This window comes from Camponotus floridanus, unplaced genomic scaffold (genome assembly GCF_003227725.1).
Source record: "Camponotus floridanus strain SB8 unplaced genomic scaffold, Cflo_v7.5 scaffold46, whole genome shotgun sequence".
In the NCBI taxonomy this organism is placed as follows: Eukaryota; Metazoa; Arthropoda; class Insecta; order Hymenoptera; family Formicidae; genus Camponotus; species Camponotus floridanus.
Window position 1 is genome coordinate 781,411 of NW_020229614.1, and position 15,461 is coordinate 796,871.

At 36.6% G+C, this 15,461-nt stretch overlaps 1 protein-coding gene across 5 annotated transcripts in view; it reads right to left on the reverse strand.

Moving 5' to 3' along the window:
- Positions 1–15,461, reverse strand: part of LOC105257891 (teneurin-a) — a 434,044-nt gene that overhangs the window by 8,260 nt on the left and 410,323 nt on the right. For all 5 annotated transcript variants that reach the window (XM_025411980.1, XM_025411981.1, XM_025411982.1 and 2 more), the window contains 9 exons: positions 15,110–15,240; positions 14,773–14,919; positions 14,180–14,387; positions 5,870–5,989; positions 3,283–3,467; positions 2,693–2,844; positions 1,714–2,372; positions 1,400–1,635; positions 125–1,230 (listed from right to left, as the gene is read on the reverse strand). In XM_025411980.1, the coding sequence (XP_025267765.1) occupies positions 125–1,230; positions 1,400–1,635; positions 1,714–2,372; positions 2,693–2,844; positions 3,283–3,467; positions 5,870–5,989; positions 14,180–14,387; positions 14,773–14,919; positions 15,110–15,240 (2,944 nt within the window). The remainder of the gene's footprint in view (positions 1–124; positions 1,231–1,399; positions 1,636–1,713; positions 2,373–2,692; positions 2,845–3,282; positions 3,468–5,869; positions 5,990–14,179; positions 14,388–14,772; positions 14,920–15,109; positions 15,241–15,461) is intronic.

A 15,461-nucleotide genomic window follows, 5' to 3' on the forward strand; every position in this document is an offset into this window, starting at 1 on the left:
TTATCAAAAAGTTCCAAAATATTTTCTCGCATGATTGAGCGAAGAGAAAAAGATAAATATATTTATTCGATCAAGTTATCTACATTATTGATGAAATTAAATAAAATAGAAACTTCCAACTTACTCCTGATCGACTGGTAAGCAAACCAGTTGAGCCGTCATAACCCAAAGCAATTTCTGCTCTACCACGTTCGGATAATTTTTCTAAGAATCCAACCGCGGAGATCTTCAACTCAGATTTGTGATCCTGAGTGTTTTCGATAGAACTAACGACACTGCTGTAATCTCGTAGAAATTGAATTTTATTACCCGCACTATCCGTCACCGTGGATAATTTGCCAAAGCTCGTGTTCTTGCTGTACAAGAAAGAATAACGAGTCTTTCCGGACGTCAAATCCTTTGTAGAAATGTGTTGGCCATAACGATTGAATACGTAGATTTCGTTCGAAGGCGGGAACGGAATGTGGAATTCTCCGCTCTCGTCATGATTCGGAAGATATGGTTGAAGAGCCAAAATATGAAGACTACCTTGATCGGCAACGTGTAAAATACCATCCGGTGAAACCGCCAGCGCGGATATTGCAATGAACTTGGCATTCGACGATAAAAGTGTCTCAGTGCTGCTGGTATCATCCGTACAGGCGCATGTATCCATATCTTTAGTGCTAGGTGTGGTGTTATTGCACTCGCATTGACCACGTAATCTTTCTTGTTGCTGACCTGCAAAATGCGACATTTTTCCAGAAGAGTCAACGATCCTGATGGAGTTCACTCGGTGAGAATCGCGATCCGCTATATATAATTCCCCGGTTGGACTAAAGCCAACGGCCAATACTGATCCGAGCACTTCATCCGGTTTCTTCAAGTTCGTCGTAATCGAAGAATTCAATTTCGGCAGCTCTCCGTTACTGTTACTATTGCTATTTGCATTACTAGTGCAATGAAGAGGTGTACCAGCAACCACACGCACTTTCAAATCACTGGTGAGTTTCAAGACTAGTCTGTCATCAATAAAATGCAGAGATCCATCCAGTGGACTCAGAGTTAGTCCAGTCGGCCATTGTAATTGAGCTTGGTGTGCGGGAATGGCTCCAATGCAGGGCGCCGGTGACCAATGATTATGATGACCATGATGTCCTACAAGCGTGTGTATAATACCTCGCGGATCAACCGCACGAATGTTCGTTCCATCGGCAATGTACATCGTTTTGTCAGCCGCAATTGCGATTCCTAAATTATAATACATAAGTGACACCTTGTGGATTATTTTATGAATGATTTTTGAATTTGCGATTTTTTTATTTGGAAATATACGTTTGTAATATTTTGTAAATTACTAGAAATTGTTTTAGTGTGTCTTCGAGAGAATAATACAAGCATAACGTAATTCCTTTCTTACCTTTGGGATGAGCCAATTTCGCATGAATGGCTGGTCCTTCATCACCACAATGTCCTTCATCACCCGGAATACATCTTTCGCCATTTCCAACAACGGGTTCGATATTGATACTAGGATCCTGAACTTGTTCGAGCGAGAGGGCTTTCAATATTTGATGCTTTTCGGGGTCGCTGATGTACAAATGCCCATCAGCCGGCGAGATGCACAAATAATACTGATATGCTACTTGAGTCGCGCTATAACAGATTTGAAAAAAATTAAATTATATATCAATTTGCATTGTATAAATCTTGCAAAATTCGAAATTTGATTACCTTAAAATCAAGACAGTATAAACTTTCCCTTCGGGCGTGATTCTACGCACGAGATTGAAATCTCCAACATATATGCTGCCATCGGGACCACTGGCAAGCGCTACCGGCGTCAGGAGTCTAGCATCCTTAGCAAGACCATCGCAATTCTGGCATACTAAGGTTCTCTGGAGACCGGTACCCATTACCACTTTCACAGTGCGAGGATACTGCTTGAAATGGAGAGTAGAACCGTCGCCTTTCTGCAAGATCCCCTCGTGGAAGTTGTAATGGTGATGGATGTCGAGTCCCCAGCCGCCGATATCAGAGATATCGACATCGAATCCTTGCAGAGTGGCCGTCTGCGTTTCCCATATCACTGACGGACAAGTGGAATGCTGATAACCGATCGAGATCCTTGCCTGCGCCACACCATACACCTTCTGCTTGTAAACATTCCTTTTGTTCCAAGCGAACGTGTGCGTCAAATTCGGATCGGCTTCGTATGTTTTTGTGTGAAGCGAGCCCTCGATCTCCACGTGCACGTGTACGTGCGTCAGCGATTTCGGAATAAACGGCCCAGTCAGTTGCATTCTCACTGTAGAGAGATAGCCCGCAGCCTGGCTGCTTTGATACATCAGGTGGAGATTGGAGCCCGGAATAGCGATGCTTTCTTGCACAATCTGCAAGTGATATTTAGTTATTGAAATATTAAATGCGCAGTGCTATAATTTTCGTCATAAATATTGTGCACTTCGCGTCTTCTTCTCGATGTTTTTTTTTCTTTTAATGCAATACATCACTGTAAAAATTGATTTAACATTTTAAGATTGTTGCTTTTTCTCTACTAAGATAAATAGTAACTAAAAATAATTAATATTTTTAAAAGTAATTGTATCGTATGAAAGTTTTATCTTGCAGTAACAGAATCATCAATACGATATTATTTTGATTAACGCGATTATTTTAATTATATTAAATCACTTTCAAAATAGAAATTTACCTGATTTTCAGCAAAGACCAAGCTCTTTCCAGGCAAACCACCAACTTTTTCAGGCATCCATGTGCTAACGATAATAGGTCGTAATGTCTCGTGGTCGTGCTCCAAGCACGGACCATGCTCACTAAAGAGTCCCATCGAAATCCCTGGGAAGCCTATTATATTGTATTCCATAAATGATAAGAAACTCAAAAATATATAACACTCAAAGACGGAACAGAGACGGCACACACAGTTCTGGAAACGAATGCTTTGCAAAAAATATACGCGGATAGATAACAACGCATTCACGAAAAAAGCGATAATATAAATTATATAAATGTTTTTAACAAAATCATTGCAAAGGAAAAATCCGAGTTATCCGCTTTTTTATTATCATTCCTTTTTCCTGCATACAGGGATTGTTGTGATCGAGCACGTACGCGCATTTATCGAAACGTTTGTGACGTACGTTAATGGGTAACGCGATCCAACATGTAACACAAAGATATATATATATATATATATATATATATATATATATATATATGTATCAGACCGACCGACAAAACAAATAAAAATCCTATAATGCACATCCGAGGTTCGATGCTTACCCACTGCCGGGCTCGGCGGCTGGTTAGATTTATACGATTCGCCTTCCTTGCTGAGGATCATCACAACGGGTGGCAGGACGACGATCTGATTCCACGGTACGAAGACGGTCCTCGTAAGAGGCTTGAAGGGACTGCGTTGGAATTGAAGCGTCACGGCGCCTCCGCCATTGACCAGGACGTCGAACCTGATCAAAGTACGTAAATGCATTTCGAGCTCCATTGCCGCTAGTATTATGTAAGGATCCGATCACGTAGATCGATCAAGATAGTGCGCTCGCACTATCTGGCAATGAATGTCCGACGAGACCTTAGAGTTGGAAGCTTTTTCATCCCATCTGATTAGTTCTCTAAGTGTGTGACATATATTCTCATCTACTATGCATATAACTTGAGATGAACGAGACCTTTTTATGTAGAAAAATTCATTTAAACTGCAACGGATAATAAAAATGTGTCTATTTTTGAAAAATAATATATTTTTCTATTTTTTAATTTCTTCAGAAGTTTCGAATTTAGTAAAATAAAGTCATGTCAAATTTTTGATGCAACAGAAATATTTATGAAACAAAACAATAATTGCATTTAAAATATGATTTTAAGAGAAAAGATTTCCTTGTATTATATAATTATGCATTTTATTTATCGTGCAGTGGAATTTTATTTATACGTACTTTGCAATTTCTTCTTTCAAACCGTTCATTATTTAAGTTTGTACCCAGGTTCAAACATACGCTGAGATTTAATGAAGCATAATATCCTTTCTCACATATAAAATTACTAGCTTCTCTTGAAAGTTGGAGCAAAAAGAAATACAAATTCTTTCTCTGTAAATCACGTTTTTGACGAGATTTATAATAGTACTATAATATTTATCATATATCTATTATAGTATAATACAATATTAATCTAATTATGAAGATTTCATAAATTATCTATAATTTTCTATCTAATAGTTATATGTATATTTATAATAGTAATTTTTAAAGGATTAAATAAAGTGTTTTATGAAATTAATTATCTTCTATCTTAAATAATTTTAATACATACTTTTCTGTATTAAAGAGGCAGAAGAAGAAAGATACTTCATATATTTAAAATTTACTTGCAAAAATTCACAATAAAAATCAATATAAAAGCAGAATTAACGGTTAAATACGGTTAAATTATTATTTGTGTGTGTTGTGATCGCATTAAAAAATTCGTCTAAGTTGTAACACGCGATATTAAAAATGCATCAATAGACTAATACACGCATGTTATTCACAATTATAAACATTAATTACGTTTACACTCATAACTGCTGCATTTTGGTCATTGGATTAATGTGAATTAAATTGGAAGAGAATACCATATGAAACAAAGTTTTGCAATGGTCGATATGCGAATACATCTCGACGACCGGTGCAGCGAGAGCCACAAACTGAACATAGTACATAGGTTTGCGCAGAGTAATTAGTAAGCTTTCGACATCATTAGCTCGGGCTTTGATGTGGTCTAGTATCCCAACTCCTCCGCTTTCCTGTTTCAGAATTATTCTCGCCAGAATTACTGTATATCCTCCTCGTCTGATATAGTCGTTCTCGCACCGCCTACCTCCCCCTTTCATTACAATGCAGCCTTGATACTATCGCGCAGAACGTCCAGCTTTGGTTGTACATGTCGTGCCTATCATGTGCAAATGCTAATACAACGACGACGACGACAACGACGAACAACACGTGTATTCATCGCTATAAATTGTAAACGGATGTAACAACGGAAACGGTAGACCGTAATTTTTTCTATGAATCTCTTCATCAGTAATATATTATCCTCAATAATATGACTAACTTATTTTACTCAAAAGTAGTTAGCAATTAACAAATACGGATTTGAGATACGCCTTTAAATGTTCTCAGAGCGCGATGGTAATGCATATATAATAATCTGGATTACGCTCGGTATCCATCATTTACGTTATGGATGTCCGTCATAATCGTGCACAAATCCCTCTTTCAAAACAATATTATGCCACAGTAATAACTACATCGGCTTAAAATTTGAATTGCCTAATTGCCTCTACGTGTGTGCGTGTAATGTTGAATTATTAATATAAATTTCCATTATCCATTATCATATCTATTAGGGACAAACCAGAATACACGCTTAAAATCATTTATATCACATTTATATCATTATTCCAACTCAGGCTTTTCGTCTGACATGTTAACTTATGTGATAAAATATTGGATATTTTTATTTATAATTAATATGCGCACTATGTTAATCGACAAACGATAATCACTTTCAAGCATACTTAATAGTATCTTCAAATTCACTAATTATCAAAATTATGATATTTCAGACTTTTTCAAAGAATAAATAGAAAATATACATGATCAATTTCTGAATAATTAATTCATCATTAAAATCATCATTCTATTAGATACTTTTTATGTATATTATTTTTTACAGTATATTAATTTAATAGAAAAACTAAAAAAAAGTAGTTCTTTAATGTATGTTACTATAATGTATGTTACTATAAATTGTTATTTGAAGTTACATAAAAAAAATCAAATTATGTATGTAGAGTATTGATCCTTACCATCCATCAGCTCTGGTCAAGGTAAATCCGAAGCGCGAATCCCTGTCCACGGACACTCTGATGCCTACTATTCCGAGTCCTTGTTCGGTAACAACTTGGCCTCGCATCACCGCAACTCGACTGTTACAAATTATAGATATATCGAGGTTCACCGAAACCGGATCGTTTCGTCGACCCATTAATCCGCGTAATGCTGATTTAAAACGAAATATTCTTACAATTTATATTTATCTACAATCGGAATGTAATTTCGATCGGTGCGCACATTACAGCAAAGCTATATGTTCAATTTTGCAAAGAGAAATCTCAAATTTTGATAGCAATCTCTATTGGAATATTTATATTATAAAAACAAAATGTTGTTGAGAATCGCATTACAAAATATTTAGAGAGATATTATTATAAATTTACAGTCAATTTTTATTCAAAGTTTTTATTCATGAAAAAAAAATCTTGACAATTTTAGATTTAATTGTTTCCTTTATTATATTTTTGCCATAAGATCTGAAAGTTTGAATAATTTCGCGATCAAATTTTCTGCGTTATGAAGAATAGAGTGTCGTTAATACCCACTTAGTATCCGCCTAATTAATAGGTAATGCGATCATACTACTCAATCGATGGACGACTGGTGTCTTTACGCGAACACGGACGCGAGCAATCGATTTCGCCTGTTAAATCAGCTTCCGCGGTCAACGGTTCAATGCGATCCAATATTCTCACTTCGCTGCCAATACAATCCGCAACTCCATTCGACCGACATTCGACGGCCACGTACAAGGGAAGCTAATGCCTCTAGCTGAATCGAGGAGCGATACAAATTGATTTTACAAATAGAACAATGCCGCGTAGGCAAGGGCTGGCACGAACGGGGGTACGGGTCAGGGAACAGATGGGCGGCGGGAACGGCGGAGGTAGCGGAACACGCGCAGTGCGTCGACGATGCATTGTGCTCGCGAAAATCAGCATTTTCGATAGTGGCGATGGCAGCGAGGCGGGAACATTCTTCTCGGCACTGACTTTCGGGGTTTTCAGAGATTAGAAAAAAAGGAAAAAAAATTAAGAAAAAGGCATAATATACTTCGTCCCGAGGGGGAAAGAGGAAATGGAACGGGGGCTCGTAGGAAAATTAACTCGTGAGAGTAAAAGGCATGCAGTCATGTTATATAGATATGTAATAGGCGTGAGATATATGTAATATAATAATAGATGTATTATGAACTTTTTAAAGGCGGGTTGGAGGGTGAAGGTGCGGGGTGTAGAAGGTAAAAGTTTGGATTCTCGGTGAGAGAAAGTTGGAATATTGAAGCTGAATATTTTAAGCGATTCGTGTAGTGCTGAATATAATGAGATCGATGTATAGATACGTAGATAATATACATATATAATGTATATAGAGATATATGCGACACACGCACCGCGGTCGCATATGTGTATACAGCTTGTTACACCACTCGTTGGACCAGCCGGATAACGAATGTAACGCGGCATATGCGATATGGGCAACGGTCTCGAGCCATGTAACAAACTATATACGCATTTATGCATTTGGTATGTATATGTATATGTATATGCATGTATATATATATATATATATATATATATATATATACATATACATATATATATCAATCTCTCTAAGGGATTGCGTATAGGGGCATATTTGTTCTTGGAGGATCACGCGTATCCCCAACGCTGCGAGTGACATCGATGATTGTATCGTCATCCATCGAACATAGACGACCATTTTCAGTTGTCGCGATTATTGTGCTCGCAGATTTTGCAATCGCATTATGGATCGAAACCGGGATAATTTTATCGCAATTGTTTCTAGTGATTAGAAATGCTGGACAAGATTACGCTCCTATTAATTTCATACTGATAAACTGAAATTGTTAAAAGTAATGTTAATGTCTTATTCAAAATGATCTTCTTTCTATCTTTCTTTAAATTACTATGATTAAAAATTATATATAATATGATAAAAATTATGAAATGATCTCTTAATGGAAACGTTTATTTGAGTCATCGAGAGAACTAGTGATAAAAGTCAATAATGATCAGACATGTTTCAGTTCAATTACATAAGTATTTTGATTCGATGCAAAAATATATATTTTTAATTTTGTTTAATTAAGAATGAAGAGTAATTGGATATTATACACGAAATATTTTAAATTTCAAAATGCAAAAAAAAATATATATTATTTTCCTCAAAACTGCTTATTTGATGCATTTTTAAATTGTTTACTTGATGCGCTTTAAAGGAAAAAATATATTTTTCACTACGTTTCTATCATAATAAAAATAATCGTAAATATTATTTTCACGAATAATCGAAACGCGAATTTGTCATTATTGTGCCGGTTTCGATCGTTAATCTTATGGATCGTGACTTGGGGATCAAATTATGCCAGGCTGGCGGACGCTGATCCTCCAAGTGCGGGCACAGCAAGGTGGCAGGCACAGTCGTCACTACTGTATGTCCAAACCCATAGTGAATGATAAACAGAAAAAGAAAAACGGATGATCCTCAAATGCATTGAAATGTCTAAAGGCAATCGTAGTCAACCTATATGCAGATAACAATAAACGGAAGAAGAGAACGTACAACGCGCGTACCTAACGCTATAAAAATTATTAGATGCGTTATTCTTCATTCTTTTTTTTTTTGTGAACGGCGATATCACTCTTTTTTAACTTTTCATGAGTCTTTCTCTCGACTTATTTGTTTTTTCTTTTTCTCTCTCCACCTCTTTTTCATCGTTCTCACGCGAACGAAAATGTCGAGGACCGATCTCAGAGAAATACCAAGATGTACGAGAGATCGCGAATCAGTCGAAATAATCTCAGTAGATTAGGAAATATTCCTCGTTTTTAATACTTCGCGCCAGAAAGAAGGTGATATCGTTAATAGTAAGTAGAGGGAATCTCGAGGTAGACGGACGAGGTAAAGCGGAGATTGGTTGGATTTAGGTCTCGATTCTTTCGGTGGGTTTCGATTTCCTTGGATATTGGATAAAGACAGACACAGGGTGTTTGGTACGGGGCCATTGGCACATTTTAGACAGGTGATAATAGACGCAGACAAGGGACAAGGAGGGACGGTCCTTTAGGGTTTTTTATCTTGAACTGTACGGTGCCGATTAGCAATACTTGCCGATCCGTCGATAGATAGAACAAAAAATGACATGTATACCTGTTGAGTTATTATCTCGAATTTGTATATCGTATATATACATATGACAGAAAAAGAATAATAATAAAAAAAGAACGCAATAGTCGTTCACGCAAGAGGCGCGCAATAAGGTCAGCGTTCGTGTAAAATGCTAGGACGTTCACTATAAGACAAGTTCGACAGGATGTTACATAAAGTGCAAGCCTGGCAAACACAAACAACACAAGACCAGGTTTTGGTAAGTACACGACTCGTAACATACTATTATGTATATTAGTCATGGCTAACGCATCTAAGGGACAAGAAGACAAGACATAACAAAAAAGGGAGACAACAATCTGACGACATATCACAGATAACACAGAGACAATTCGTACGGTTGACTTTAAATGTATACGTGAAGAGCTGTTGCCCATGGACAGATGCTCGGATGATGCGTACAAGCGTATATTCGTAAGTGAAATGAAAAATGAAGATAGATAATGAGATTCTGTCATAATAGAAAGATAACGGACATATAAAATCTTCAGGATTGAATCGTGGCCATTTCTGAAATATTCACTTCTTATACGATTTAACTTTATTCTTGATTTATTTCCGATGTGAATGTTATATAAAGGGAGAGAGTATGTTCCACACAAAAAGGATTTTAAAAAAGTAGGTTACAGAATATTTGTTATAAATTCGATATCGATGCCAAGAGGATTACTTCTCATTCGTATATTTTTTTTTTCGAAGTCCATAGCGTTTTTATTTGCGCACCAACATATATTCGACTATTTTTATAAAAACATGGACGGAAACCCGACGAGAGATGTACGCGCGCGGTGCTATCTCGAGCGGGATGAATCGCCGCAAAAACCGTTGACGGCTCATCTCCTGTACGTATCAACGCGAGCGTGGTCATGGGGCGCGAAAGTGAATAAAGACAGATAGATCAGACAGGTAGATAGAGGCTAAAATAGAGAGAGAAAGAGAAAGAGAGAGAAAGAGAGATAGAGCGGACGAAGTAGAGTGGTGAGGTGAGATGATGTCGGAAAGAGATGAGAGACAAATATAAGCAAAGTGTAATCAAACACTGGCGAAACGCAAATAGTTTTATAACGAGAAATGATAACAGGCTGTTATGTGGACGGCGTAGAGACAGGGAAGACAAGAAAGAAGAGACAGAGAGAACGGAACGTTAAGAAAGTAATGAGACAGTAGACAGGCTAGAGGTTTGATATATAAATACACATGTGTTACATATTAATGGGTCATACGAAAGACATGTAAGATGAATGTACGAGCGAAACGAGCAATAGATGATACTTTGTTTTTTTTTTTTTTTTTTTTTTTTTTTTTTTGGATAATGAACGATTAGCGAGAGCTTGAGCTGCAACTTACCGCGGTGTAAAGGAACTCCAGAACGTACTACGTGTGGGAAAAACCAACGAGAAGAAAGGGCGTTACCACGGTCACAGAACCCGCGTATGCGGGCAAAAACGGATGCGCGTGCACAGCATTGCGCGAGCAATCGTCTTTCGAGCAATTGCCCTCGAACAGGCTATTCTTTTACTTTTGCGAACGCGAGCGCGTTAATTATTTTCCCGTGATCTGGGACTGAACGATGAGCCCGACTTTTTCCGTCTCCGGCTCCGTTCCGGTACCGGTTGGACCGACACGGAGACTCCGCGAGTGCTCCTCGCAATGTTCCGCACGCCATTACAGAAACAATAGACGTAGACACACACTAATCAAGCGTACCCATCACACACGCGATCTTTCCAATCACGCAACATGAACGCAGTCACTCTCGGACTCATTCAACATAGAGTGGTATACAATGTGACAGACACAAGTTGGAAACTACGCAACGTATACACATATGTATATAATGATATGTAGGGCCCGGAAACACACGAATACCCGACGGGAGAATCGGTCGTATGTTAATACGCGGCGTCATTTCGGCCGGAATGACATCCCTTCCTCCTCATGACGCTGTCCTTAGCGCGGATACCCTGATGCAGCAACCGAGGGAAACTCTTATCAGTTTGGTCTAATCAGGGTCAAAAGGATCGCCCGGACTGACAAAGAGGAGATTCCATCGGCATCGATCTAGGGTCCAGGCCTATGGGACGAGCCTCGAATATTGATTATGTCCGAGCAACCTTAATGCCAATCTAAATAGTTAATTCACAGTAAGGCGCTTGTATCTGTGAGCATCTTTCTTATTTAAAGAGAAATATTTTTTAAAAATATCATGTTAATATAAATAATTTTTCAAAAAAGATATCATAAATGTTCTAATAATAAAATAATAAGATTTGCCTGTGAGTGTGTGTCCGTGTGTGAAATTAGAAACAATATTAAATCTACTACTGAAGTATTTCCGATATTATTTAAATTTTAATATAAAATTTGCAAGTCTATCAAAGATATTCCTCTTAAAAGGAATCAATAATTACATTTATTATTTGAAATTCTTTTAAAAGATTACTGTATTTAAGAACTGGCTACAATACTCGGAATAGCAATCAATATTCTAGCGAAATTACGAGACATGAATGAAAACAATATTTTAAATGTTTGATTTCTGGAACTCTTTACGACAACATGGACCTTATTATACGCACCGTATACAAAGTTTCGTGAAGCAAAAAGAAGAAAACGGTACGAGAAATTTCAAACTTGTGTCTACCATATCTAGAAATACTTTTACGAGTGGGCGAGTCACGGCGCTTGTGCTCTTTGACATCGATAGCTCTTTGCACAGACTTTCACAGATAATTGCAAATTCTCGTTAAGGGAGTTTTGATCTCTGCCTGTCTGACTCAACCATTCGTACTCTTTATCTATGAACTCCTTTCTCGTAATCGCTTAACGAATTATTGGCCAGATTATTGGTGTCGGAAAGCAATTTTGAAAATGTATCTCTGTCCTTTCTTATATATGAGTTAGTTATATTGCGCGCAGGCCGAGTACTGTTATACTTTATAACGAGAACGAACAGTGCCTAGAGTACATTAACGCGTGAGAAATGAATTAACTAATAAGATAATACAAAAGCAAGTCTCTAGCATATTCTCGTTATGCAGACTTTCGTCATTCAGTCCGTAGGCAAAACGGAGCCTTTTTTCGGTCTTTGGCTGTAGGGTGATTGGTAATCTGGTGTTGGTAAAGGGTTACACACAGAGGATAAACACTAGACAAAATACACGATTCCTCCGAAATGCTTGCGTGGCCTCTTCCAATTGAGCCGCATATATATCGATAATTATTTCTAAAATGCCGAACAAAGGAACACTTAAAAAAATCATATAAATTTTGAATAATAAATTATATTTAATTTATATCTTTAAGTGTAAAAACAGTTCTTTTAGGCCCGGTTCCACAACTCGAGTTAATCCGCGTTTAATACGTTAAACTGGGCCCTGATTGATCCATTCACTACTTAAACTCGGATTAACTGGATTGTGAAACTGGGCCTTAATCTTTTCTATTTTTCAACTTTGAGACTCGATGTAAATAAAATATAAAATTATATACATATTCGCATCAACGATTATACCAAATATTTAGAAACGTATCTCATGCAGATTCTAACTATCTAATGATAATTTTTCGTAATAAATATTTTCTTGCACATTAGACGAAGATAAATATAAATGTCATCGATTGGAAATACATATATAATACATATAATTATTTATTTATTTATTTATCGATATAACACTTAATGTTTAATTAATCTCAATTATAATGAGAGTTTAGCTAACAAAAAACCTTTGATGGTTTCGAAGTAATTATCGATACAATTGGCATTCGGAGGAGGGAAAGGGGTGAAACACTAGGAAAATGATGGTTAGAGGGTTACAAGGTGTCACCCACCGGGGGCTCTCTTGATATTTCAGCTGTCACGGATGTGGATTCATGATGACGATTCGATCAAATTTTTGTAGCGTTCAATGGCCGGTCACGATGGGGGAACATCAATTTAATAAATAATTAATAGCAGCATATATGTATATATATATATATATATATATATATATATATATACACACATATATACACACATTTTAAAATTATTTACGATTTTGTAGCGTTTGTGAACCAATAGTTTCGACGTGTAACGTGTTTCATCAACGAAATATTATTTACTGTTTATAAAATAACAATATCAAAATTATAATGATTATTGAATTTATGAACTACTTTGACGTCATGCTCGCACAACTATCTTTTTATTTTCATTCTCACTCCGTTTTAAAACAAAGCTTAATATGCAAATTCTTTTATATTATTTGATTTGCTATTTTGCACGGCTTTTATATAATATTCGTAGCATTTATTAATTATATTTCGCAAACATGAAATTTATGTGTTACATCTCTACAATAAATTATGATAAAATGAAAAATACATCGTATCCGTATTCAAAGCTGAAAATATATTTTAATTAACTTTGTTCCGTTCACGCGAAATTATTGGTGCGCGTTTGTTGTGCACATATATTCAAGAGGATCATGTAAGAGAAAGTTATAATAAATATGAGAAAATATGTACCCTCCATCGTAAACTGTTACCACAAATTGAAACGCGCAAGTTATATAATCGTATTCATAACTCGATAATCACGTGCAGCGTGACGCGATATATTGTATTTTCGCGCATTAAATTCGTCAGTCCTGTAAATTGCAATTTGGACATTAATAACGCTTTTTAGAACGTTCACTATACATTGCGAAGGCAAATTCACGGCGTGCCGTATTAAAAAGAACGAAAGTGTTCAACCAAACACGATGATACGCGTGTTTCTGACTAACGATAAAAACGGGAAAAGTAATGCGCGGTCGTATGAAAATCGTAAAAAGGCCAAACTATGACACGCAGCTATGCTATTTTATCTTCATTAAATGTTATATGTATAACGTTTACGATCGACCGAGTCGTTGCCGCGTTTATATTTCTCCAAAATGTTAATGCAAAAAACTCTACGCAATGTGAAAAGTCTGTCGAGAATGTTTGAAAGAATGGCGAGTTCTCGGTCGCTCGAACGTTCTCCTCACTTATATTATGAAAGTAAGAGACTAAAGCGAATTCTAATTCGAGTTTTAATTTGTCCGAATAGAAATGATCGATCTTACCTTTCCGTGTACTCGTCCATGTGGGCATAGCTCTGCACGCTGTTCTCCTCGACGAGGAACTTGACTCGTTGATAAAAGGACGCCGTGACGCTGGGCGGTTGTTTTCGAAGAAGAACGTCCACAGGATTATTACTAGCAAGGCACATGATATGTTCTGAACAAGCGTCGTGCGAGCAGCACTCGCTGTCAGAGCAGTCCATCATGCCATCTGAGGAAGATGATCTGTTAGATATCTGTTCGAGCGCGTCTCGCTTTTGATATGGATTTTCTATTCTTTAAAGAAATTCTATTTCCTGCACTTTTATTTTTAAAAAACTCAAAAATTAATTAGAAGAGTATAAAATAATTTAAAAAAGTAAGACAATTGTAACAATAATTGTAATTTACGACAATATGTTCGTACTAATGTTTATTCTACATCTGAATATTGTTATATATTTAAAACTATATTTTGTCGTAGCAATATATATTATTTCAATTCTCCTTTCAAACTTCACAAAAAAATATTCATTAAACATGGATAAATAATGATATACTGTTAATTATCAATTTAACAAACAATTTAAAAAACAACTAACATGGCTTAGACTTACCTTCATCATTGTCAACATAATCATTACATTCCAATTCGAGTCGTATGCTGCAATCTCTACCGGCCCATCCGGTCGAACATTCGCAACTATATTCGCCGTCCTGTAAGGTGCATAGTCCATGGCGGCTGCATCCATTTTCGCATCCAGCTATTTAAAAACGAAAAGAAATAGTTTTCTTTAATAATTACATTTTCAATAATGAAAATTGATTAAGTGCATTGATATCGTACCGAAAATATACTTTTTTATCGGAGAATTTATTATCGATTGCAAAATGTGTCTCGAGCAAAATAAAACCCTGCTACTTATTCAAAACATAATTTGCTACTTTACATACGTAATGTGCAATGCCTTCCATTCCATCCTTGACTGCATACACAGGTTCCATTTTTGCACTGGCCATGTTCGGCGCAACGTGTATCGCATGGTTTTTGATCGCATTTCGTTCCAGTCCAATCGTCATGGCATCTGCAAATGTATAAGTATGCTTTATATTTTACAGATCGCGATTATGGTTTCCTCGATTGTACTTTAATTTTCATTTAACACAACTGAAATGAAGAACAATAAGTATTACTCGCGTAGAGAAATGATTCGGTTTTATTACGTTAATCGCGCCGGTTATTCTGAAAAGTTACGCAAATGTTCCTAACAGGATTTGTTATGTTAAATGGAAGTATCGCTGAACG